At 59.1% G+C, this 27,185-nt stretch overlaps 2 protein-coding genes across 7 annotated transcripts; one reads left to right on the top strand and one right to left on the bottom strand.

The window, feature by feature from the left end:
- Positions 1-1,282: 1,282 nt before the first annotated feature.
- On the top strand, positions 1,283-13,103 carry PTBP1 (polypyrimidine tract binding protein 1). Of its 6 annotated transcripts, none has more exons than XM_082383139.1 (15): positions 1,283-1,422; positions 3,732-3,762; positions 6,643-6,718; positions 6,957-7,129; positions 7,211-7,357; positions 7,436-7,606; positions 7,700-7,810; positions 7,884-8,058; positions 8,273-8,350; positions 9,032-9,180; positions 10,311-10,344; positions 10,739-10,831; positions 10,929-11,145; positions 11,412-11,489; positions 11,608-13,103. In XM_082383139.1, exons 1-15 carry the CDS (start codon positions 1,415-1,417, stop codon positions 11,738-11,740), a joined length of 1,674 nt encoding a protein of 557 aa, XP_082239265.1. In that variant the 5' UTR covers positions 1,283-1,414; the 3' UTR covers positions 11,741-13,103. The 6 variants fall into 6 exon arrangements, with proteins under 6 accessions (XP_082239265.1, XP_082239263.1, XP_082239262.1 ...); XM_082383137.1 differs by having other exon boundaries at positions 6,912-7,129; XM_082383136.1 differs by lacking the exon at positions 1,283-1,422 and adding an exon at positions 1,949-2,073 and having other exon boundaries at positions 6,912-7,129.
- A 318-nt stretch (positions 13,104-13,421) lies between these two features.
- Positions 13,422-27,090, bottom strand: PLPPR3 (phospholipid phosphatase related 3). Its single transcript, XM_082383135.1, is given in 8 exon segments — positions 13,422-14,809; positions 15,094-15,341; positions 15,344-15,408; positions 15,501-15,696; positions 15,782-15,923; positions 16,001-16,186; positions 26,243-26,363; positions 26,689-27,090. Coding segments are annotated over 7 exon segments (2,277 nt in total). The 5' UTR covers positions 26,318-26,363; positions 26,689-27,090; the 3' UTR covers positions 13,422-13,444.
- Between the last annotated feature and the right edge of the window lie 95 nt (positions 27,091-27,185).

Genomic DNA, 27,185 nt, shown 5'->3' with positions numbered 1-27,185 from the left:
CATGACTCCGCCCAAGCTAAAACCGACCGGAGAGGCAGGAGCAAAGGCCTGACCTCGACTTAGGGAAACGACAAGTGTCATTCTCCCTCTCCAGGCTTGTGCCAATTAAAAATCCTTTTTTCTAAAAAAAAAAAAAAAAAAAAAAAATCCTTTTTTCTGCACGAGACGTATAGCAAACAATATTCAGGATAATTTCTTCTATTTATTGAACGTCTGCTCCACGCTGGGAACTGCTTAAGCCCGGGATGCCCATCATCTCCTGGATGCTTCCAAAAGCCTGGGGTACCGGCCTGCCGCGGCCTCCCTGACTCTGTCTGCCCCTACCCCCACTCGCCCCACCCAACTGGCCCTGTTTTCCGGCACCTTTCCCGGGGTTCCCCTATCACCCACAACCCTGTTTAACTGTCTTTGGAATCAGCATTCTCCGGGATAAGTTTGGGGTGTTCTGCTGCTGGGATGGAGGCCCGTCCAGTCCTGAACGTCCTTTGACAGCGAAGTCTGCTCTGTGCGCCCCCGGGCCTCAGTTCCCCCCCATTGCAGGCAGGCACGACGGGGTTGTCCGTGCGCCCCCGGCCTCATTTTCCCCCCATTGCAGGCAGGCAGGGCGGCGTCAGCCGTGCCCCCCGGGCTTCAGTTTTCCCATTCCTGCAATCAGGCAAGGAGACCGTGGTCGGGCTTCGCTGCTCTGGGGCAAACAAAGGACAGTCAGGGGCGACCCGTGGCCACATCGTGCCACAGGCTTGGTGGCCAGCAGTGGAAACAGCCCCGGCGCCTCTGGGACGCGTTAGGCCGCCGCCACTGCTCCGCGTGCTAACCTAAGCGTAACGTCTGAGTTCGAAATGGACTTCGGCCAGGTGCCCACAAGCAAGGTGGCGCCCTGGAGGTTTCCTGCCCTACTTCAAGATGGCGACGCGCCTCCCTTTGCTCTCACGCCCGAGGTGGAGGTGGACTCTGCCCGTTTGCAAGATGGCGACAGCCAGGGGGAAGCACGCTTCCCACCGCCTGACCCGCCACGTACCCACTCCTAAGATGGCTTCTCCAGCAAAGCCCCACGCAGGAGGGCAGCTCGCTCACTGGCTCTGGCGCAATCACGTGGCCTCACCTCTTCGCCCCTTCCCCGACTCCACCGGTCGTTTCCGCCTCGAGCCCTGAAGGACGGCCATCTTCCCCAATGGCCGCCTGCCACTGTTTTTGGCCCCACCCCTCGAGCGACTTCCTATCCATTGGGAGGTGCTGGCGGGGTCCCGCGGCGCTCGCCCCGCCCATCTGCGCGGCAGGAGCCAATGGGCAGAGCGCGCGGGGGACGTGTTCGGGCGTCTCCGCCATTTTGTGAGTCTATAACTCAGAGCCGTTGGGTCGGTTCCTGCTATTCCGGCGCCTCCACTCCGTCCCCCGCGGGTCTCCTGTGTGTGCAATGGACGGGTGAGTAGTACTCATTCGCTCTACCCCCTGTCCTTCTCGCGCTCCGGTCTCTTTCTCGTCGCCGCCCCGGCCTTCTCGGGGCGACGGTCTTGGCGCGCCGCTCCGCCTCCACCCCGGGCCCCGGGGCGCCGCCCGGTTCCCTCCCTTCCCCCCGGCCTGGGGCGCGGGTGCGGCCCTGGAGGGGGCCGCTGGGGGCGCGAGGCGGCGGGGGTCTGGGGGAGGGGGCGGCCGGGCCGAGCCCTGCCCGTTTCCGGTGCCCACGAGGCCTGTCCCGTGCGCACGCGGCGGCCGCGCGGCCCTTCTCGCTTCCCGTCCGGGTTTTGCGCGCACGCGCCGCCCTCGGAGAGTCTTCTGGCCCTTCCGGCGCCCCGTATGGTCTCCGCGCGCCGTGTATGGTCTCCGCGCGCGTGCGCGGCCTCGCGCGCTCCCGGCGGCTCTGGCGCGCGTGCGCGGGCTTTCCCGCCGCGCGGACTGCCCCGGCCTGCCCCGCCCGCCGCGGGCCCGGGCGCGGCCGGAGACGCCGCCCTCCCGCCCGGAAGGGCGCGGGCCCTCCGCCGCCCCCTTTGTTCCAGCCCGGCGTCCCGGGGTGGCGCCCCTGGCGCGGTGGGGGCGGGGCGGCTCGGGACCCGAGCCCGCTCCCAGCGTGCCGAGGTGTCGGGGTGGGGGGGACCGGGCCGCGCGGCGGCGGGGCCTAGGTTCTCGGGAAGGGGTGGAAGTCGGTGGAGCTGCGCTCTCCCGTCTGGCACCCCGTGGGAAGCGTTCAGGGGCAGTTGCGGGAATTTTGTGGTGGGGAGCTTCGAACCAGCTCTCCTTTCTCTCTTGGCTTGACCAGGCGGGGCGGGCGGTTAAAAGTGCCCGGAGGGTCACGTGTCTTTGGTGTCTTGGGCTTGAAATGATAGGTTTCAACCTGAATTGAGGCCAACCTTTTAGAAAAATTGCTGCAGCAAGAGGAACTTGATCTTCTCCTGGTCTACCTTCCGCTTTGGCTGGGGTGGACTTGCCCAGAGAACCCATTCCCAAACCAGCGGGCCGTGTGCTCGGTTTTCTTGGCCGTCTGGTCAAGTTCTCGAGTTTTGTGTCCTCCATTGTCCCCCGTAATGTGGTTTGGGGGCGCATCTGCAGCTTCTCGTCGGTGGTGTGGTTACCTAGGCAGCCGGGCCTGGCCTCCGGGTGCAGCTCCTGTTTGGCCTGCCGTCTTTTTGGAAGGTCGGAAAACCTTTCCCAGAAAGGCCATTTTACGTAAAACACTTCCTGTGTCCGAAGCCCTCCCTGGGAATAGGAAGCCGCCAGGCGGCCTGGGTTAGCAGTTGGGAAACTGCGTGCTTTTCATTATTTGTTTTTCTGGGAAGTTTTTTTGACTCATTAAGATTTTTAAAAGTCGTTGTCGCTGGCCCGTGAGGTTTTTGCGGGGAAGAGGTGGGGGTTCCACCGCAGAGGCGGTGGGTGAGGATGGGGCAGGGCCTGAGCCGAGGCTGTGGTGGGAGCCACCTCCCTGAGAGCCCGAGGGGGATCCTGCAGGCGGCGGTCCCGGTGCCCTCTGCCGGGCCCGAGGCTGGGCCGGGGGACATGTTGTGTGACATCATGAGAGGCTCTTGTCACGGGACCGCCAGGCCTTGGCGGCCAGGTGACCTTGTGAGGGGCGTTGCTGGCTGAGTTGTGTCCTGGACTGATATTTCAGAAGTCGTTAGTTTGTTGCCGGTTTCTGTTTATTACATAGATGTCCTCGGAGGGTTCTGTTTTCCCGGGGGGCTTGGGCTGCAGGACCCAGGAGTCCGGGGCAGCTGTGCTCTCCCCCGGCCCCGCCTTTCCTAGCGGGGCCTGCTCTGCGGGGCGGGGCGGGGGGGGGGGAGAAAGTCCGCTCACGTGGAGCCCGGTTGATGAGTAACTCGTGTCAGCTCTATCTGATCCTTTCCACCGAGCTGCCCCCTTCTCGGCCCCGTAGGGCCGGAGCTCTAATCTCGGGCCCTTGAGTTGCCTTTTTATCGGCTTGCCTTCTGCTGGAAACGTCCCCCAAGCACTACCAGTTTCTAGAAAGCAAACAGCAGCACCTGAACCTTAACCAGCATCAAATGTCTCTCCCAGGGCCTGTGGAGGGGGTGTCTTTGTGTTTGGACGGGTCGAGAGGCGGGGCCGGGGTCCTGCCGGGAGGGAGCCGGAGGACAATGATGGCTCCTTTTCAAGTGGTGATTAAAGGGCGGACGGCTCGCTTCCCTGCCCCAGCCTTCTAGCTGACGAAGGCCTCGAGCCCCCGCTCGTGCGCCGGGATGTGGCGGGCGCCCTGGCTGATGTCTCCTTTTTTCTCTCCGCAGCATCGTCCCAGACATAGCAGTTGGTACAAAGGTAGGCGTTTGTGACCTTGCTTTCTCCTTCCGCCCGCTCCCACCATGGGCTGCCCGGCTCGGTGCTCCTGGGGTGGACAGCCTGCCTCGGGCGGGGGGTGGGTGGCCCCTCAGCAGTCTGATTTCGGGACCCCCTGCCCTGCCCTCGAGCTCAAAACGGCTTGCGGTTGGAGGTGGGATGCATGGCGGGGTGACGGGATGTCTGTCCTCAGTTTCGTGTGGGTAAAGTTGAAGTTTGTTTGCAACTTAAGCAGCTTGTTGGGTGGGGGCGGGACCATAGAATTCCTTGGGGCTCTGGGGTGGTTCCAGGCTGCTCCTGAGGCTGTCCTCGTTCAGATAATTTTTGCTCAGAGAAACGGGACGTCGGGGGCAGAGTGTCCCCCCTCGGGCCGTGTGTCCTGAGCCCCGCAGGTGGCCGGGTGTCCTGAGGAGCAGGCAGCAGCTGGTTTCTGGTCTGGTGGCTGGTTTCGGTTTTCCCAGGTGGACTCATCTTCGCACGCCGCCTGTTCCGATCTTCCTGCAGATAAAACCTGTTTGTTTGGTGGCGGGAGGAGGGAGAGGGACTTCATCCATCCGGAGTGCTATGACTGGCACGGGGACCCTCCCTCTGCTTCTCTGGGGGCCACTTCAGCCGGAGCACCTCTTCCAGGGGCTGTTTCCTCCATCCCGTGCCTGGGGGGTTTTGGCTGCTAGAATCAGCTGCACAGGATGGAGGCCCTGAGCCTGTAGGGGGCGTGCACCGGGGGGCCCACCGGGAGGGCAGCCTGGTCCTCCCCCTCAGGTTCAGGATAAGCTGGGCCCCAAGTGAGGCATCAGGAGTGTTGGTGCGTAAGCTATCGATGAAGAAGCGAGGGGGGCTCTAGGCACTGTTTCTGGCAGCGAGCGCGCTTAGGTGGTCGTTCGCTGTCGGTGCTGAGTTGACTTTAGGGCAGGGGCCTGCGGCAGCAGCTGGGAAGAGCTCCCCCGCGGCGTGGACTGGCCCACGTCCCCCCAGGCTTCTACCCCGCAGAGTGGCTGTGCCCCAGTGGGCTGTCTCATGTGGAGCCACTGGTCACCACGTGCACCTGCCCCCCCCCCCCCCGTGCTGGGGGAGGGGGCGGTGTCCGGGAGGGAGGCCTGGGGGAGATGGGCGGCCAAGTGGGCAGGGCTTGCCCCACAGACCCTGCAGATGTAGGCGTGCCAGGCCGTCTGCTGTGAGAACATGATTGGGGCCAAGGACGCCCCATTCCTGAGGGAATCCCGGCCCTGCTTGTCACCTGTCAAAGATGGGAGGCGAGGTGCTCTTTTTAAGGTTGTGCAGCCGGTGTGTGGGAGCCGCCCGGGTGCCCCGTTCCTGTCCAGCTCTGGACGGGGGGCCTTTGTGTGCCGGGGTTGCGGGTCAGGGCTCCAAGTCCACATTCCTACCACTTAGGCGGGGGGACTCCGTCCTCGGTGGCTCAGGGGCATTCTGCCTGGGTTCTTATGTGGCCCTTCGTTCACGGCTGGGGCTGGTCTACTGCTCTGAGCCTTGAAGCGCCCAGGTCCACTTGGGGAAAGTGAGCTGGGGCATGACGGGTCAGGTCAGCCTGGAGTGCTTGGGGTTTTTAACATTTTGCTTCATTATAACAAATGCCAGCCCGTAAGCGGTCTGCGGTTCTGGGTCCTTTTCTGGACTCGAAGGCCCGGCAGGGGCCTGAGCCTTTGCCGTTCCTTCACGGGCTCAGGTGCTGGCCCTCTGCGCAGCCATCTCAGCCCTGAGCCCTGGGGAGCCATGGGGTGGGGAGGCCCCTGCAGATGCCCGCCTGGCGTGGGGTCTGGGTTCAGGGTCACGCCCATAGCAGGTGGCCTAGCAGCCAGGGCGGCCCAGAGCATCCTGTTTGCGCCCAGCAGTGTTGGCATGTGCCCGATTCCTGTCCTGAGAGGCAGACCTTGAACCTCCTTGGCTTCCTTCAGCTTGTCTCGAGGGTCAGGGTGGGGTGTGAGTGTCCCGAAGGGGCTCTGGGGCACCTAGAGCTCTAGGGCTAGACCCCCGGAAGGTGGGGAGGCCCCTGGGTGTCCGGCGTGCTTGTTTGTGTAAGTGGCAGTTAAGCTGGTTTGAGGGAAGGGCAGAGATAAGGTGTCCTTGAGGAGGGACGAGCTGGCGAAAATGGCAGTTGGAGGGTCTGGCTGTGAGAACGGCTGGTGTTTGCTGTTCCTGCCGGGAGGCCGTGGGGCACGTAGGGCAGGGAAGCTCTTCTCAGGCCACCGGTTTCGTGTCCAGAAGTTGTTAGAGGGTAGCCTCCTGGTCCCAGTGGGGGCTCCCTGCTCCTCGGGTGGGGTTTTGTCCTCGCCCGGCAGGAGGGCTCCCTGTCTGCTTCTTCACCCTGGGTTCAGTCTTACCTGGTTCTGGGAGTTGATTCAATTAGATTGAGATTAATGAGTCAACTAGTCGTTTCTGGAAAGAGAATGGGCTGGGCACTTTGGGAGCTTCTTGCTTGTTTGTCACCAAGGTGCCCGCTGCCTGGAGAGGTGGCCTTTCTGGTCATCGGGCTCCGGTTTCCTCAGACTGGAAAGTAGGACAGACTCCTGCGGCTGAGCGGGTGGCTGCAGTGTGTGTGACAAGGGGGCTTTGTCCTCGTGGGCCTTGAGTGGTTCTGCCGTGATTGAGAGCACGACGGCCGAGCCTCGGGGTAGCCAGCCTGAGCCCGTGCAGACCCCAGACACGGGGTGGGGGGGGGACGGGACACGCAGAGCCCCTGTAGGGGACAAGACGCTGGCCCTGCCTGGGGAAAGACCCCCAGGGGCTCCGCAGGTGGGGAAAGGAGCTGTGTCTTGGGTGCAGAACCACTGGGCCCCCGTAGGGAGGGTTGAGGGGCGCTGCAGCATAGACGCTGCTCGGTTCCAACCAGCCCCTCTCTTCCAGCGGGGATCTGACGAGCTCTTCTCTGCCTGTGTCACTAACGGACCCTTTATCATGAGCAGCAACTCGGCCTCCACAGGTAACCCTAACCGCGGCCCTACCTGGGAGCACTTTCTCTGTGGCTCTGAGGAGCGCACTTGGGGTTGGTTGGGCCTGGCCTTGGTGACCTTGAGCCTCACTTCCCTGGGAGCCAGGTGTGGAGATCTCCCCATCCCAGCAGCCTCCCAGAGCTGGGAGGAAGCCGATGCCAGGAGAGGGATCCCTTGCTCTAGGGGAGCCGGGAAGTGCTCTGTGCCACGCACACCATCCTTTTGCAGCAAATGGAAACGACAGCAAGAAATTCAAGGGGGACAACAGGAGCACAGGCGTGCCCTCCAGGGTGATCCACATCCGAAAGCTGCCCAGTGACGTCACTGAGGGGGAGGTCATCTCCTTGGGGCTGCCCTTCGGGAAGGTCACCAATCTCCTGATGCTGAAAGGGAAGAACCAGGTACAAGGCCTAGGCCTTCTCTGGGGTGGTCACTGGGCCTCCTGGGTCCTGGCCTGGCTCACACGCGACCCCCGCCCCCAGGCCTTCATCGAGATGAACACAGAGGAGGCTGCCAACACCATGGTGAACTACTATACGTCGGTGACGCCCGTACTGCGTGGCCAGCCCATCTACATCCAGTTCTCCAACCACAAGGAGCTCAAGACGGACAGCTCGCCCAACCAGGCGGTGCGTGTCCTGGGGTGTGGGGTGGGGGGGCGCGTGGTGGCCTTGGGGCCTGTGGGACTCACGGCTCTGCCCCCACAGCGGGCCCAGGCGGCCCTGCAGGCGGTGAACTCAGTCCAGTCGGGAAACCTGGCCCTGGCCGCCTCAGCCGCGGCGGTGGACGCGGGGATGGCGATGGCTGGCCAGAGCCCGGTGCTCAGGATCATCGTGGAGAACCTCTTCTACCCGGTGACCCTGGACGTGCTTCACCAGGTGAGGCGGGGTGTGGCAGGGCAGTGCTGGCCTGCGGGTGGAGGCCGGTTCCCGGGCTGAGGCCAACCCCACCCGGCCGCCCTCCTCCTGTAGATCTTTTCCAAGTTCGGCACCGTCCTGAAGATCATCACTTTCACCAAGAACAATCAGTTCCAGGCGCTGCTGCAGTACGCCGACCCCGTGAGCGCCCAGCACGCCAAGCTGGTGAGTGGTCCCCGGGGCAGCTGCGCCGCCGGCCGCCAGGCCCCCACTCACAGCCCTCTCGCTGTCCCCGCAGTCGCTGGACGGCCAGAACATCTACAACGCCTGCTGCACCCTGCGCATCGACTTCTCCAAGCTCACCAGCCTCAACGTCAAGTACAACAACGACAAGAGCCGCGACTACACGCGCCCCGATCTGCCCTCCGGCGACAGTCAGCCCTCGCTGGACCAGACCATGGCTGCAGCCTTCGGTAAGATGCCCGGTGGCAGGACAGCAGCGGCGGGGCGGGGTGGGGTGGGGGGCAGGACACGTAGCTCAGTCCCAGGCGCCCGGCTCCGCACCCGGGGAGGTCAGCACCTGTCTCCCGGATGCCCACACAGCACCAGCCCAGAACCCGCCGGGTGGGGCACTGGCAGCCGGCTCGCACCCATGGGTGCGATGATTAGTGTCTCATTTGTTTCTAGGTGCGCCTGGTATAATGTCAGCCTCTCCGTATGCAGGAGCTGGTTTCCCTCCCACCTTTGCAATTCCTCAAGCCGCAGGTATTCAAACACTCGTCCCTACCACCGACTCTGCATGCCCACACCTCTCCCGTAGCTCTGCTTCCACGGCAGCCAACGTGGCGCAGTCACGGGGGGAGCCCACCTTCCTGGGCGCAGGCCTCCAGGTTCCCCACGGAGCTTGGACAGGGCAGTCGTAGGGCAGGGCCGTGCAGAGAGCCCGCTAACCCCACAGTCTCTGGTCTGGTTCCCTTCAAGCGCCCAGTGAGGACCAGCGCACAGTGGTTGGAGGGATGTGCCCCTAGTAGATGCATTTAAGTGGCCTGGTAAGCGGAGCGGCGTGAGCTGGGCGGGCACACCTGAGCATCCCTCCCGGGGGCCAGGCGCCCACCTACGTGACAGTCCTGAGCTTGTTGTCCTGCCCGGCGTGCCATTTGCATGGTGACGGGCACCTGCATGCCAGCACGGCCGAGGCCGCTGGGCTCGATCCTGCATCTGAGGAGCCGGAGCTTTCTGTGCTGTTTGGCGCATGTAGATGGTTAAGCCAGCACGGTCTGTGCCACGAGAAGCGTAGAGGAGCTGCAGGCGTGCTGCTGGGCCAGCCGCTTCCCCCCCCCCACCCCCCCACGTGTCTCCGTTTGCATGAGGATGGGCAGGACCCACATTTCTGTCTCAGTGGAGAAGGTGGGCGCCGCTGCTTATCTGACCGCCTCTTCCCTCCAGGCCTCTCTGTCCCTAACGTGCACGGGGCCCTGGCTCCTCTGGCCATCCCGTCGGCGGCGGCGGCAGCGGCGGCGGCAGGCCGGATCGCCATCCCGGGCCTGGCAGGGGCAGGAAACGCTGTCCTGCTGGTCAGCAACCTCAACCCCGAGGTACGTGGCTCTTCCAGGCTGTCCTTCCGGAAGTAGGAGTCGGGAGTTTGCTCTCAGGTCCTAGTGCAGACTGAGCCCCTCCCCCAGGCACTGGGGCCCCTGGAGCCGGGTCCCCTGGCCCGGCCAGTGCCTGCAGGTGTCATGCTGTCCTCCTCTCTGCACTGACGTCACTCACTGCTGCGTCCTTTCCGCAGCGCTTGGAGTCCTCCTGTTTTCCTTAACATCTCAATGTATGTTCCTAATTCCATGATGCTGAGAGTTGAAGTATTGTGTCCACGAGAGCAGTCTTGCAATTTCGAGCCCAACCAACCTCGGTCTGCAGGGGCCTGCGGGGCGCCTCTGGGGAGGGGGTGCAAGCCAAGGCCACCAGCCATGGTCCCTGAGGTGGCAGCCGGGCCTGCGCTTGTCTCGGTGGCCAAGTTCAGCTCAGGGAGCTGGGATGAAATGATAAAGGCTCGAGATATTTTGATTCTTGAGAGACGGGGTTCCTGTTTATTTTAACGAGCTGCTCTCGCCTGTCTGAGCACGTGTGACTTGCGGCCTCTCAAGCCCTGTCCCAGCTCCTCTAGCCAAGCTCTCCGCTAACAGCCACCCCAGCGAGCCTGACTGGAGGCCCTGGTGTGGGCCCCGGGGAGACAGTTCCTGGAGGGCCTGGTTGGGGGAGTGAGGGGTGGGGGCGGGCGCCGTCTCCTCCCCGCGGGGGGCGCTCCTGCTGTCCGCCCGGTGCGTGGCTCGTAGTGTGTGTGGTCTTGACTGATGGGACGCCGCGTGTTTTCTTATGTATTTACTGACCTGTGTTTTTGCTACTTTTTTTCTTTTCTCCCCTTCCCCTTTCCCAATTTTTTTTCTTGCCCTGATCCGGAATTTCTTTGCCAACTGACTGCACGGTACTTCTGCTTCCTGTTGTTGCTTGAAACAAAACAAAACCATAAATAAATAAAAACAAAATTTCCCCTCAAACCCTGCTCTCCGGAAACCAACCTGCCCTTGAATATTAACATCCTGACAACTTCATCATCCATCAACCTGCACGCCTGCGGGGCTGCCTCCTCGTGGTGGACGATTCCAACTCGCCCCCTGACCTCTCCCTTTCCCTGTCCCTCGCTGCCTTGCTCTGCTGTCCTCTAAAGAGAGTCACACCCCAAAGCCTCTTTATTCTTTTCGGTATGTTATCGTTCCCACTTTTATTATCTTGTTTTCGTGTAATTGAGGTGGTTGTCACGCTCTGAGATGTCCGAGCGTGCGGTCCGGGCTGCGCTTTGCGTACTGATTTGGACTCCAGAGCATGGTTTACGGCCCCGCATGCTATTGGCAGAGTAGATGTGTCGGTAGCAGCCGCAGGATGGTTCTTGGCAATTGGCCTTTCCTGGATTTCAGGGCTTCTTTGCTGAAGGTAGCCCTCCCGGTAACACTCCCTGTGACTAGACAGCTTCTCAGAGGCAGAATAAGCAGAGCTGCGGGGAGAGCCAGCCCTGTGCGGGAGTGCGGGTCGCGGGGCCGGCGGGGAGGCGGCCGCGGGGCCCGGGCGGCTCAGCAGTCTGTCCCTGTGCCCTTGAAGGCGTGTACGGCGACGTGCAGCGGGTGAAGATCCTGTTCAACAAGAAGGAGAACGCCCTGGTGCAGATGGCCGACGGGAGCCAGGCCCAGCTGGGTAAGGGCTGCGGGGCCGCTGGGCCGCGGGGGCTGCGGGGCCGGTGCCCAGGGGCCTTGGGTCACATGGGTCCTGTGTTGTCGTGTCTTCCCCCCAGCCATGAGCCACCTCAACGGGCACAAGCTGCACGGGAAGCCGGTGCGCATCACACTCTCCAAGCACCAGAATGTGCAGCTGCCCCGTGAGGGCCAGGAGGACCAGGGCCTGACCAAGGACTACGGCAACTCGCCCCTGCACCGCTTCAAGAAGCCCGGCTCCAAGAACTTCCAGAACATCTTCCCACCCTCGGCCACCCTGCACCTCTCCAATATCCCGTGAGTGCCTGTAAAGGTCTCCTGTGACGCTCCCATCTCCAGGGGCTTCCACAGGCCCTAGGGAGGCCTTGCTGGAGGCCCAGGGGAGTGAGTTCTCTGCTTCCAGCGCACCTTTCAGATGCTCACGGTCATTTTCTGATAACCTATTTCTGGGGCCTCTAAAAAGCTCCTGGAGACCCCACCCTTCCCTGGACACTCAGCTGCTGTATTGAGGGAATGGCCTTGACATTCCACAGACTGTCTCAGGTCCTCCTCTCCCCCTGCAGGCCCTCCATCTCCGAGGACGACCTCAAGATTCTCTTCTCCAGCAACGGCGGGATCGTGAAAGGGTTCAAGTTCTTCCAGTGAGCCCGGCCCCACCCCCTCGCCCCGCTGCCCCTGCGCCTGCCCTGCCCTACCTGGGCCTGCCCTGCCCCACCCGGCCCTTCATGGCTCCTTGTGTCCCTCCCGTTTTCCCTGCAGGAAGGACCGCAAAATGGCGCTGATCCAGATGGGCTCCGTGGAGGAGGCCATCCAGGCGCTCATCGACCTGCACAACCACGACCTGGGTGAGAACCACCACCTGCGGGTGTCCTTCTCCAAGTCCACCATCTAGGCCGCCACCAAGGACCAGCCTGCCGGGCACCCGGCGACAACTTCCATCATTCCAGAAAAAAAGCCACTTTAAAAAGCAGCTGAAGTGACCTTAAAAAAAGACCAGAGATTTTATTTTTTTAAAGAGAAATCAGTTTACCTGTTTTTAAAAGAAATTAAATCGAATTCACTTGCTCACCTGGGGGAGGTGGGGTGCCAACCTCAGGCTCTTGGTGACCGTGGAGGCCCAGCCCGGCCCCTCGCCCGTGCCTTCTGCAATCTGCGTGGCGGGCGCTCCCAAACCTCCACTTGGCTTTCTTGTGCCTTAAACCCGCTGCTCTGGCAGGGCCTTCTTGGGGTAGGAGACGTGTAGGGGTTTGGGGGCCTGGGGGGTCAGCCTCCCATGGGATCGTGTGCCTGCCGCGGTGGTAGACCATGGGTGGCTGGATGTGGCCGCCCCCCAGTCCTTGTATCATGTGTATGATTTGCCCCCCAGCCCCAGGGCCCCTCCCCGTCGCTTCTTCAGCTTTGTTTCCACCGTAATCTCTGTATTATGCTTCGATGCAGCTGCAGACACCTGTGCCTAGCAATATTTCCAGTTGACCAAATATTCTAATCTTTTTCATTTATATGCAAAAAATAGTTTTAAGTAACTTTTTATATAGCAAGATGATAAAAATGGTATGAGTGTAACCTAAATTTTCTCCTCGTGGTATGACTTTGTATACTGTACTTTTATTTTATTCCTTGTCATTGAGTCGCAGGGCAGGATCTAGTTTCCAGGGCAGACACAATGGGGCCGGCGCGTCTGCGACCTGCCGATGCCTTACTCACAACTGTCCTCTGTCCCGGAGGACAAGTGCTCTTAAACTTTCAGGGTTTCTTTTTTCCTGCAAATTTTGGACCAAAGTTTTGTTTCTGTTTTTTGTCTGCCTCTAATGCTGGGACCCCAGGAGGTGGGACAGCAGCCCTACCTTCCGGTCTTTACCGCCTTGTCCTGCACTCACGGGTCCAAGGGGCTCCCCGCGCAGGCCCTGTGCTGGCCGGCCCTCCTTAGGGCCTGGGCCTCAAGTTTCCATGTCGGGGTGGAACAAGGGTGTAAATATTTATAATTTTTTATACCTGTTGTAAGACGTGAGGGGCAGCAATTGCGGTTTTTTTATGGTGACACAGATGTATATTTTGATAACAGCAATTACAGGCTCAGTATTGTAAGGAGCATGGCAGGCCACTGCCCGCTGCCGGCTTGTAATGTGGAGAGAACTGAATTAAAGCAATTTTATAACAACTCCTACCTTTTCTGTAGGCTCTTTTTTCCTGTCCACATGTAGGAGGTGGCCTGGCCAGTCTGTACTGGACTCTGAATAAATTCTCTGTATCCTGCACTTGATTTCCCTCTTTATTGGGCCTGTTCGTTTCACTGCTGTTTCCTCCTCTGTGTAAACTCAGCCGTGTTGTTCCCCTCACTTCTGGCTTGGGGGTTTCAGGGGGCCTGGAGATGGGGCCCCACATCTGCATTCCACCAGACAGACCCCCACCCTCAGGCGCGCACGCATGGTCCCCGGAGGCCGGGTCTGCCTGCTGGGTCCTGTGACCGAAATGACTCACTCCAAAAAGCCGCACCCCGCTCCACGATCGCCTTTTATTGTCTGATGGGGCCCCACGTCTGCGTTCAGCCAGACCACCCCCCCGCCCCCCCCCCTGCCGCGCGGCCCCGCCCCCGCCCTCAGTCCTTGAACCTGCGGGCTGCCTGCATCTTGCGGTAGTAGCTCTCGGCCTCCGCCTCCGCAGCCTCCCGCTCGCCCAGCACCAGGCCGCCCGCTTTGCGCCGCAGCGTTGACTCCCGGCTGGCCGGCCCCAGGGCCCCGTCGGCCGCACCCAGTGGGGGCAGCCCCTCGCCTGTGGCCAGGTTGACGGTGGCCACGGCCCCGAACCGCGGCTCCTCCTGGTCCACGTCACTAACAGAGGAGCCTGGGGACACAGCCCGGGGCTTCGGTCCCCCACGGAAGCCGCGAGCCAGGTCCCCCAGCTCGTAGCCGCCCTCCCCCTCGGCCCCCTTGGCTCCGCCGCCCGCCGCCTTCCACTCCCAGGGCCCGTTACCCGCAGACAGGTGGACCACGGGGTGGTGGGGCGCATGCGCGTCAATGGTGACGATGCTGGCTGAGTCACGGTCTGACGGCGACCTGTACTGGGACGAGTCGGAGCTGGCGCTGGAGGATGAGGCTGTCTCAGCCGCCTTGGGGCCCGGCCCGCCTGGGGCCTTGGACATGGCGATGACCTGCAGCAGCCGCGGCGGGTTGGCCACGCGGGGCTGCGTGGAGGCCGCGGCCACCACGGCGCCGCTCTTCTCTGCCATCATGAGCCACTTGGCCCGCACGGCCGCGCTGCTCTTGGGGGACAGGCCTGCCGTCGCCTGGACCCCCTCCTCGGGGATGTGCACCAGCGGCTGTGGGCCAGCCCGCGGTGGGAGGATGACCCGTGGCCCAAGCCCCGGCCGCGCCTGGACTGTGGGGTACAGTGAAGGCGGGGCTGGACACCCTTCCTCCCCCTCCTCCTCCTCTTCGTCCTCCTCCTCCTCCTCGTCCTCCTCCTCTTCCTCCTCGGCCATGGGCTCCGCTGGCGCCCGCAGGTGCGCAGGGCTGGCCTCGTCCGGCAGCCCCAGGCCGCGGCCCTCCAGAGACTTCTGCTTCCACTCGCTGATGAGCTGCTTGGATCGCGAGGCATCGAGGGGCACGTGGATGGTCATGTGGCGGCGGGCAGGGTCATCCAGTGAGGGCGTGCTGACGCGGGGCAGCGTGTGGCTGAAGGTCACCATGTTCTCCTTGCCCATGGGGCTGCGTGGGGCCAGCAGGTCCACGTCCACGCTGGCCCGCTTCAGGCTGCCCAGTGAGGTCTTGTCGCGGGCCACAGGCCGGGGCACACCCTCCAGCCGCCCGGGGGGGCCCAGCTCGTCGGTGCTCACGGACTTATTCTGCTGGTACACCGAGTCGTGGCCCCGCTGGGTCAGCGCCCGCAGCGCATCTTTGGCAGGCGCCGGGGCCGCTGGTCTCTCTGCCGGCGGGGCCTGGAAGTTGCCCACAGCATGGCAGGCCTACGGATGAGACACGGGCTGGGCGTGGGGCTGGCAGCCAGAGACCAGGGTCCCCACCAAGCCACAGACTTGCCATGGGGGTCCGAGAGGGGAAGTCCACCTTTCTCCCAATGGGACAAATTCTGGCCTCAGGTCGCTCACTCTGCACATTTGGCAGGTCTGGGCCCATGAGATTCTGCCTCTAGCTACCAAGGGACAAAACTCAGCAGAGTCCCCCAGGGTGGGGCTGGCCTCCCCCCTCAGACCTCCCCCTGGCACCCGGGCCTCTCCCCTCAGCCCCTCACCAGGTAGGCAGCAATGCCAGCACCAATGAGGAAGCCGGCGTAGACGTCCACGGGGTGGCTGCGGTACTGTGTGATCTGGGTGAGGCCACAGACGCCCGCCGCGATGGCAAAGGAGAACACCAGAATGGGCTTCAGCAGCTTGGTGGCGTCCGAGATGACCGAGTTGAAGTACATCTGCAGCGGGGCAGGCCGGGCGGTCAGGGCAGCCGGGCCCGGTGGGGTGTCCAGGGCACGGGGCTGGGCCGGCCGGGACTCACCGACACGTAGACAGCAGCGAAGGCGGACAGAGTGGCGTGCTGGGATGGGAAGGTCTTCCTGCAAGAGGCACCCGGGTGAGCCCCGCCAGCTCCGGGCCCCTGCCTCAGTTTCCCTGCATGCTCCATGGGACGGGGACTGGACACGCTCACCGTGCAGACAGGATGGCGTGGGTGTCGCGGCCGGAGCAGATGTCCTGCGTGATGTAGGGGTTGGCCTCACACGACGTGCCCAGCAGGGTGTAGTTGGGTTTGCAGACCGTCAGGAAGAAGGGTGCGTGGTAGCCCGTGGCCAGCTGGATGACGTCGGTCACCAGGGCTGTGGCACACAGGCCGAACACGTGGACGCCTGCGGGGTGGGAGGGTGAGGGCCGGGCGCGGGTGCTGGGGCCAGACCCGCCACCCTCGGCGTGCGGACGCCGGGGGGGACTCACCTACAAAGCGCACCGTCCGCCGAAGGAAGGAGTTGAAGTTGCAGCCGCCGGCGTGGATGCTGCCCTCGGGCCCGCCCGAGCCCCTGCTGCGGCCCCACAGCCGGGACTGCAAGCAGTACAGCAGGCCCTCGCCCACCATGATCTGCCAGACAGGGAGGCGCTCAGTCAAGCTCGCGGCCGCGGGGCCCACAGCCGGCCCCGCCCCGCACCAGGACTCACCGAGGCCGCGGGCGCAGCGAAGGCCAAGCTGAGGAGCATGAGCAGCGGGATGAGCTCCTCGCTGGTCTCCACGTAGGGCATGGAGAGCGTGCGGTCATAGCACTGGAAGCCCACCTTGGCCGGCTTGAAGAGGTCGGTCAGCTCCAGAAAGTACAGAGACACGACGGAGGACGCCACTATGGGCAGCTGCAGAAACGGGACTGGCCAGGGTCACGCCACGCTCGTTGACGGAGTCATCCGCCCATGAATTCAGTCCCTTCGCTGATTCATCCAGCCATCCATATGTCCGTGCTGCCGTTCACCCACGGATCAGCTCATTCAGCAATCCAGCGACCCACCACCCATCTGTGTAACATCCACAGATCCGTCCATCCAACAGAGCCATTCCTGCGCCCATAACTCACTCATCAATCCGCTAATCACCCCATCCGTCAACATTCCTTCCATCCATCCATCCATCCGTCATCCATCTGTTCACGCGTGCTTCCTTCCTTCCCTCCATCTATCCATCCATCCACTTATCCATCCATCAATCAACCCACACACCCATCCACCCACCCATCTATTCATCCCTCAGTCCATCATCCGACCATCAACCCTACCCACCCATCCATCCATCCATCAATCATCTTCCATCATCCATCCATCAATCCACCTCCATTCATCCACTTATGCTTCCTTCCTTCCATCTACCTATCCATCCATTTACTCACCCATCCATACATCTACCCACCCACCCATCCATCCATCTATCCATCCATTCATCAGCCCACCCATCCCCTCATCCATCCATCATTCGTTTATCCAAACACCCATCCATCCATCCAACTTCCAACATCCATTCATCCATTTATTTATTATCCATCCATCTGACCACCCACCCACCCACCCATCCATCCACTCACCCACTCATGCTTCCTTCCTTCCTTCCATTCATCCATCCACCCACCCACCCACCCATCCATCCATAGGTATGTCCATCCACCTACACTTCCATCCTTCCCTCCTTCTTCCCTTCCACTCACCTACCCACCCATCCATCCATCATCCATCCATCAATCCACCATCAATCCAACCACCCATCTATCCATCCACCCACTCATCTATCCATCATCCAACCATCCACCCATGCTTCCTTCTGTCCATCCACCCACCCATCCATCCACCCATCTATTCATCATCCATCCATCAACCCATGCTTGCTTCCTTTTTTCCTTTCACCCATCCATCATCACACCTACCCATCAGGCATCCATCCATCAACCCAACCACCCAACCATCTATCCATCATCCACACCCCCATTCATCCATCATCCACTCATGCTTCCACCCAACCACTCACCCATCCACCCACACATTGATCCACCCTTCCACCCTTCCTTCCTTCCAGCCAGCCATCCTACCCACCCACCAATCCATCCTCCCATCCATCCATCCATCCATCAACCCACCCATCCACTCATCAACCCACCCATCCACTCATCCATCAATCATCCATTCATCCAAACACCCATCCCTCCATCCATCAACTTCCAACATCCATCTATCCATTTATTCAGTTTCAATCCATCTGGCCACCCACCCACCTACCCACCCATCCTTCCATCCATCCACCAATCCTCCCATCCATCAATCCATCATCTTCAATTATCCATCCATCAATCCACCATCCATTCATCCATCCATTCATGCTTGCTTCACTCACCACCCATCCACCCACCCACCCATCTATCCATCCATAATCCATCCACCCATTCATCCATCCATTATCCATCCATTCATCATCCATTCTTCAATTATCTTCCATCATCCATCCATCAATCCACCTCCATTCATCCATCCATTCATGTTTCCTTCCATCCATCCACCCACCCATCCATGCATCATCCATCCATCCACCCACACTTACTACCCTCCACTTACCAACCCACCCACCCCATCCATCCACTTACCCATCCATTCAACCCACATACCCATCCATCCTTCACCCCCATCCATCATTCATCCATCCATCCCTCCCATCCATCATTCATCCATCCATCCATCATGTAGCCATGAATTCACCATCCATCTACTTATCCTTCCTTCTTCCATCTATCCATTAACCAATTCATCCATCCATCAATCCACCATCCACTCATCCATCTACTCATGCTTGTTTGCTTGCTTTCCTCCTTCCTTTCATCCATCTATTCACACATCCATCAACCAACCCACCCATCCATCAACCACCCATCATCTTCCATCAATCTACCAACCATCCATCAACTCATCCTTCCTTCCATTCATCCATCCACCCATCATCCATACATCCAGCATCCACCCATCCATCCATTCATCATCTTCCATCATCTATTCCTAACCTAAATCCACCATCCATCCATCCATCCACTCATCCTTCCATCTAGCCATCCATCCATCAATTTACCATCCATACATCTACCATTCATGCTTGCTTGCTTCCTTTCTTCCTTCCATCCATTTATTCATACATCCATCCACCTACTCACCCATCCATCCATCATCTTCCATCATCCATACATCAATCCACCATCCATACACCCACTCATTCTTCCTTCCATCCATCCATCATCTTCCAACATCAATTCATCAATCAACCATCCATTCATTCATCCACTTATGCTTCCTTCCTTCCATCCATCCATCCATCCATCCATTTACTCACCCATCCATACATCTACCCACCAGTCCACCCAACCATCTATCCATCAACCCACTCATCCATCCATCAATCCACCCACCCACCCACCCATCCATCATCCATCCATCCACCTCTATCCATCTATCCATCCACTCATGCTTCCTTCCTTTGATCCGCCCATCCATCCCTTCATCCTTCCTTGCATCCATCAATCTACCCACCCACACACCCATCAACCCGTCCACCCATCCATCCATTCATCCACCCATCATCCGTTCATCCACAAACACCTATCCATCAGCTTCCAACATCTATCCATTCATTTATTCATTATCCATCTATCTGAACACCCATCCACCCACCCATTCAGCCTCCCATCCATCATCCATCCATCTACCCATCCATCATCCATCCATCCATCTACACTTCCTTCCTTCCTTTCTTCCACCCACCTATCCATCCATTCAGCAACCCACCCACCCATCATCCCTCCATTCACCCATCATCTTCCAATATCTATCAATCCACCATCCATCCATCCACTTGTCCTTCCTTTCTCCCACCCATCCATCCATCCATCCATCCATGCACATCCATCCATCAATCCACCATCCATTCATCCATCTACTCATGCTTGCTTCCTTCCTTCCATCGACCCATCCATCTATCCGTATATCCATCCACTTACTCACCCATTCATCCATCAGCCCACCCTCCCACTCATCCATCCAACCACCACCTATCTACCCATTCAACAATCATCCTTTCATCCAAACACCCATCCCTCTGTCCATCAACTTCCAACATCTATCCATCCATTTATTCATTATACATCTGACCACCCATCTTTCCTCCCATCAATCATCCATCCACCCACCTACTCATCCATATTCCATCCACCCATCCAACCACACACCCACCCACCCTTCCACCCACCCATCCACCCACCCATCCATCCATCATCTTCCATCATCCATCCATCAATCCACCATCCATCCACTCATCCTTCCTTCCATCCATCCACCATCCCACTCATTCATCAATCATCCATTCATCCAAACACCTATCCTGTCCATCAACTTCCAACATCCATCTATCCAGTTATTCATTTTCCATCAGACCACCCTCCTACCCATCTGACCATCCATCCACCCATCCTCCCTTCCTTCCATCCATCCATCATACATCCAGCCTGCCATCAATCCACCCACCCACACACCCATCCATCCACCCACCCACACACCCATCAAACCATCCACCCATCCCTCCATCAGCCCACCCATCCATTTATCCATCCATCCACGCATCCATCCTCCCATCCATCATGCATCAATCCTACATCCATTCACCCACCCATTCATGCTGCTTGATTCCTTCCTTCCATCCATCCATACACTACCCATCCATCCACCTGTTCATCCATCTATTCATTTGTCATTCATCCGTCCTCTCCCATCATCCACCCATCAATCCACCATCCATCTATCTACTCATTCTTCCTCCAACCCACCCATCCACCTATGCATCCACCCACCCACCCATCTACCTATCCTTCCCTCCACCTACCCATCCATCATCTGTCCACCCACCTACACTTCCTTCCACCCTTCCCTTCTTCCTTTCTTCCACCCACCAATCTTTCCACCTATGCTTGCTTGCTTGCTTCCTTCCATCTATCTACCCACGCATCTATCATCTGTCCATCATCTTCCATCATCATCCATACATCAAACCACCATCCATCCATCCACTCATCCTTCCTTCCATCCATCCATTCATCCATCAATCATCTTCCATCATTCATTCATCAATCCACTGTCCATTCATTCACCTACTTATGCTTCCTTCCTTCCATCCATCCATCCACCCACTCATCCTTCCCTCCTTCCATCCATCATTCCATCCTACCACCCACCCATCCATAGATACATCCATCCACCTACACCTCCTTCCTTCACTCCTTCTTTCCTTCCTTTCACTCATTACCCAACCATTCATCTGTCATCCATCAATCCATCATCTTCCATCATCCATACATGAATCCACAATCTACCCACCCACCCATCCATCCATCTACCCAATTTTCTATCCAACATCCAACCATCCACCTATGCTTGCTTCCTTTTTCCCCTTCATCCATCCATCAACCCATCCACAGATTCACCCACCCATTCATCGACCCACCCACCCACCCATCTGTCCATCACTCACCCACCCATTCATCCATCCATCATCCATCCATCATCCATCCTTCCATCATCTTCCATCAGCTATCAATCCACCTCCATCCACTCACCCAACCATCCATCATCCATCCATCCATCCACACTTCCTACTTCCACTCACCCACCCACCCATCCACTTACCCATCCATCAATACACCCACCCATCCACTCACCCATTCATATATCAACCATCCAACTATCATCTTCCATCATCCATCCATCAAACTACCATCAACTCATCCATCCTTCCTTCTATCCATCCATCCGCCCACCTACCCAACCATCCATCCACCTACACTTCCTTCCTCCCTTCCCTTCTTCCTTTCTTTCACCCACCCATCCATGAACCCTTGTTTGCTTGCTTCCGTCCTTCTGTCCATCCATCTACCCACCCACCTGTCATCTATCCATCATCTTCCATCATCCATCCATCAATCCACCATCCATCCACCTTTCCTTCCTTCCTTCCATTTCATAATTCACCCATCCATCCATCATTTTCCATCATCCATCCATCAATCCACCATCCATTCATCCATCCACTCCTGCTTGCTTGCTTCCTTCCATCTATCGACCCATAAATCCATTCACTTACTCACCCATCCATCCATCAACCCACCCACCCACCCATCCACTCATCTATCTGTGCATCCATCTATCAACCTACCCATTCATCCATCCATTCATCAGCCCACCCATCCTCTCATCCATCCATCATCCATTCATCAACCCACTCATCCATTATCCATCCATAAGTCCACCATCCATCCACTTACCCGTCCGTCTATCCAGCCATCCACTCATCGATCAATCATCCATTCATCCAAACACCCATCCATCATCAATTTCAATATCCATCTATCCATTTATTCTTTTTCCATCCATCCACCCACCCACCCATCCATTCTCCCATCCATCTATCACCCATTGATCCATCATCTTCCATCATCCATCCATCAACCCACCCATCCATCACTCAACATCCATCCATCCATCTATTCACCTATCCTTCCTTCCTTTCATCCATTAATCCATCCACCCACACACCCATCGACCCATCCATCCATCCATCACCTATTCATCCAACCATCCATCCACTTATTCATCCATCCATCCATCTACACTTCCTTCCTTTCCCCCTTCCTTTCTTCCACCCACCTATCCATCCATCAATCCACCATTCATGCATCCACTCATCCATCCTTCCTCCCAACCATCATCCATCCATAAATCCACCATCCATCCATCACCTATTCATCCACTCATCCATCAATCATCCATGCATCCAAATACCCATCCTTCCATCCATCAACTTCCAACATCTAACCATTTATTTATTTTACATCCATCTGACCGCTCGCCCACCCACCCATCTGTTCATCCATCCACCCATCCATCATCCAACCCTCCATTAATTTCCATCATCCATCCATCAGTCCACCTCTATCCATCCATCATCTTCCATCATCCATCCATCTATCCACCCATTCGTGCTTCCTTCCTTCCTTCCTTCTATCCACCCATGCATCCATTCATCTTTCCACCCAACCACTCATCCATCCACCCAGCCTTCCTTCCATCCACCCACCCATCCATACATCCATAAATCAACTATCCATCCACTTACCCATCTATCAACCCAACCATCCACTCATCCATCAATCATCCATTCATTCAAACACCCATCCCTCTGTCCATCAACTTCCAATATGCTTCTATCCATTTATTCATTTCCCATCCAGCCAACCACCCAGCCAGCCAGCCAGCCATCATCCATCCATAAATCCACCATCCATCCATCCACTTACTCATCCATCCATTAACCCACCCATCCACTCATCCATCAAGCATCCATTCATCCAATATCCACCCATCCATCTGTTCATCCACCCACCCTTCCTTCCATTCATCTAGCCATCCACCTATCCACCCTCCCATCCATCATCCATCCATCATCTGCCATCATCCGTCCACTCATACTTGCTTCACTTACCCATCCATCCATCAACCCACCCACCCTTCCACTCATCCATCAATCATCCATTCATCCATCCATCCATCAGTGCACCCACCCACCCACCCATCCATCTATCTACCCACCCATCATCCATCCATCCACCTATACTTCCTTCCTTCCTTTCTTCCACCCACCCATCCATCCATCAACCCACCCATTTCCCCCATCCAACTATCATCCATCCATCCATCCTCCCTTCCTTCCATCCATCCATCCAAGCACCCATCCTCCATCCATCCTCCATACATCATCTTCCATCATCCATCTACCAATCCACCATCCATTCATCCACCCACTCATGCTTGCCTTCTTCCATCCATCCATCCATCCATCCACCCATCATTCCACCCACCCATCCATCAGTCCATCCATCCACCCACTCACCACTTCATTCATCTCTCTCCTCCAGCTACCCGTGCTGTCTTGAACAACCTAGGAACAACAGACAGGTTCCTGCCTCTGGGCCTTTCCTCTCAGGGATAGAAGGATGCACTTAGACACTCCTCTGGGGTGTCTGGCCCTGCTCGGAGACCCCCTTCCTGGCACCAGTCTCTCCATCCCTTGCGCTGCTTTATTTCCTCTGCACCCTGTACCTCTATGTGCCAACTTCACACTCAGCCCTGAGAAGATGGGCATCTGGTCCATGGCAGGTGCTGAATAAATGAACGAATTCTTTGAATCACTCATTTGTGCAACTGTCCTTCTGCACACCCTGATCATGTGTCCTCAGGTGATAGGCACACAGCACACATGACGCTCCTCCTGCTCACAGCAGCCGTGATGAACGGGCAGGAGGCTGAGGTTCAGGAAAACTGAGCTGCGTTTGACCAAGTCGCAGACATGGCGCCCGAGGAGGGCAGGGGGCAGGATCTACACCTCACTCACTCACCCACTCGTGCTGCAAAGCTATTGAGCGGATTCCAGTGGAACCTTCTTATGCAAGCAGAACCTCCCGGTGTCCTCTGCCTCCCCTTCTGGTCCAAGGATCTCAAACTCAAACCCCCACCAGGCCCAGGTGGGGCTGGCACATCTGGGGACCAGAGAGTAGGCGGGCCCCTAACGGCGCCCAGCTGCCTTGGGAAGCCCCCACCTCCACTCGATTTGTACGGCGCCTTGAGAGGGGTCTCGGCCCTCCCTGCAGCCCTGGCCGGGGGCTCCCAGAGGGGAAGTGCCAAAGGTGGGATTGCAGGAGCTGGGCTGGTGTGCAAGGAGCGTTTATTGAGTGCCTGCTGCATGCAGGCATGAGGCCCAAGGCAGTTAAATGAAGCCACCTGCCTGGGCTTGCATCCTGGCTCCACCTCTTCCCGGTGCCTCAGTTTCCCCAGCTGAAAACAGGACCAATAAAGTGGCCACCACCCAGGGCTTCAATGCAGGACTGGATAAGCAAATACACTGAAAGCGCTTAGAGTCTGACGCACGTGGAGCCTGTAGCGGTATTAGCAGCAGTTAGCGGCTGCCTCCGTGATTACACGGTCAGTGTCATCTGGCTCGGTGGGCAGACAGCGTCAGGCCACAAAGAGGGTTTAGGTGGGGACTGGGAAGCGCCTTAAAATCACCAAATCTTTCCGCGACAGGGTCGTGCTGAAGACCCCCCACGACTTTCCAAGCCCCAGGCGGTGTTGGCTATAACGCCTGGCCGGCTCCCCTGCTTCTCCTCCAGCCTCTGCCTGCATCTGCCCGCCGGACCAGACTGGAGGGAGAACCGGCGGCCCCTGGTGGCAGGTTGGAGGTCCCCCGTCGGAGCCTGCCACCACCTGAGGGTCTGTAAGTGCCTCCGGAATCCCACCACCGGCCTCTCACCGCTTCCTGAGACCCTCGGCTGAAAACCAGGAACCCCTCAGTGCATATCTCCGCACCAAAGGAAGATCACTCACACACACCCACGATGTCGAGCCAACTTGCTGGCTTTGGGGGCGTGTGCGTTTAAAAAAAAAGAAAAAAAAAAAATGAATGGAACACTGGCCGTAAAGGAAATGCAGACCGGGTCTGGGATATGGTTTTGTGCCCCCTGGGTGGGTCAAAATCCAGACGCCGCTAACGCTCGGGGCAGACGCAACTGCGGGAAAACAGGCACGCACGTGGGGGCCTCCGTGGGAGGACTTTGGGGTCTTTCCCGAGTGACCACACCCTGCTCCCCAGGGAGGTACCCTGCAGATAAGCTCTGCACACTCGTGCGGGGTGACACAGGCCAAAGGGCTTAAAGAGTCTCCTTCTAGGAATGTCTGTGAGACACAAAGGCTAGGAAGCACCCGAGTGCCCAACTCCCTGGGGCTGGGGCCCAGCGCTGGAGTACTACGTGGCAGTGAAAAAGGATGGGGTACCATTTCCTGGGACGATGGTAAGCAACGATCTCCGCTAGAAAAAAGCCAAGGGCAGGAACTTGTGCTTGCAAAGGTGGTGGGGGGAGGCTGCATATCTGGTGGACTTAAATGGGTGTGAAAGGTTTTCTGGGAGGGGACACAGGGGAGAGTAGTGGGAAGTGGAGGGGGGAAGGTGCCTGGGGAGGGGGGGAGTGCTGCCTCCGTGAGGCCTGGAGAACACTGAGAAGGTACAACCTACTGTAATGAGGATTCAAATGCAAATCTGTAGAATTGTCAGATTTCCTGCCCGTTGGGGAGGTACCCACCAGCCTGGGTGACCCTGCACAGGGTGGCGGGGGATGCTGTTTGCTCGGGTCTGGTGGCTCCCCCTCTCCACCCACACCTTATCTGGGCCCCTCGCTGGAGCTGGGCTTCCCAGCACGGCAAGCAGGGTGCACTGTGGGTAAGTAACCCAGGTGCTAACCATCTAAGTGTGGCCACACGTTGTCTGCACTCATTAGCGCTTAGTATGTGCCCGGTGGCTGCATTTACCATCTTTTACTTCTTAAACACTCACGAGGCCTTCACTATGTGCCCAGCCTGTCCTATCAGAGCTTGGCGAAGTGCAGGAGCCTCCACCATTAGCAGAGGAGGGATTTCAATTCAGACCTTCAGGCCTCCGGCCCTCACGCTGGAGGAAGACACCGCATCCATACCCCGCGCCCCCCCACCCATGGCCCCCAGCACCTTGCTCCAGCCCCTTCATCTGAGCTTTTGACCCGTACCCCAGACTGAAGGTCCCGCCTCCCAGCATTTGCCCAGCTCCTGCAGAACATCCTTCTGCGTCTCTGCAACTCCTACTCATCCTGCAGAGCCCAAGTGTTCTGACCCACCCCCACCCCCAGGCACCCTAGCTGTGCCTGGACCCGAGGCTGACGCGACCTGTGCCCGTCCCTCAGCGTGGGGGTCCCCGAGGGCCGGCGGAACTGATGCCTCTGCCCCGCCCCCACCAGCGCGACCACCCCCCCCCCCACTCACCTCTACGAAGTAGAAGCAGGGCAGAAGCGTCATGCTGTCCTTCGGGCTTTTATTCTTCTCCTTGGTTGAGATCATGGTGCCGGGGGCGCCACAGGCCGTGGTGGGAGGGGACAAAGCCGCGCTAGAGGAGGGAGGGGCGCAGACTGAGCCCTGGGGAAACGCGGTGCCCGGCGCCCGCGGAGGAAGGGCGGGCCAGGATGCACAGGAACCGCCCAGGGAAACTGAGGCCGGGGAGAGGGGAGCCCGCGGCCTCCCCCCGCGCACTGCGGCCCTGCCCGACGCTCCGGCTGCCAATCCGGATGGGGGGCCGGGAGGGGGCTCGGCAGAGAGGGCGGGGACGGCCTGACCGAGGGGCCTCCGGGCCGGGGTCCGTCCCGCGCGTCAGGGCGGGGGCCTTCGGGACCGGAGGAACGGTGGGGTCCTCGCTCAGCCCGCAGGCCCCTCACCTGGCGCGCCGGCGCTCTGAGGGCGGAGCTGGCGGCGGCGGGGGCTGCGGCGCGGCGAACACAAAGCCAGCCCCTCCCCCGCGGGGGCGGAGGGGAGGCGGGGAGGGAGGGGCCCCGCCCGGCCCGAGACCCCGCGCCCGGCGGCCTACAGGCGGCGCTAGGGGCGGGGGCTCTTTGTCTCGGCGCGTCGGGGGCGCCGCGCGCGTCCGTCGCCGTCCCCGCCCCCGCTGCTCCCGCGCCCTCCGACTCTGGGTCTCCGGGGTTTCGGTCTCCCGCGGGGGCGGGTATGGGCCAGGGTTTGCGGGCTCCTCCCCTCCCGGACCTCTCGGATGGGCCCGGGGAGCCCCATCGAGGCCGGGCGCGGGGAGAGTGTCCTGGTCTCCGGGTTTCTCGCGTCTCTGCCCCCCTCCCCGGCGCGCGTTTCCATGGCGAGCTCCCGGGTGCCCGGGCCTTCGGGAGACAAAAGAAGCTGGGGGGGGGGGGCCGCCCTCATTCCC

The sequence above is a fragment of the Balaenoptera borealis genome (genome assembly GCF_965194805.1).
Source record: "Balaenoptera borealis genome assembly, chromosome: 2".
NCBI classification, from domain to species: Eukaryota; Metazoa; Chordata; class Mammalia; order Artiodactyla; family Balaenopteridae; genus Balaenoptera; species Balaenoptera borealis.
Note: the sequence above shows the minus strand (reverse complement) of the source record. Positions and strands in the feature narration are given on the sequence as shown.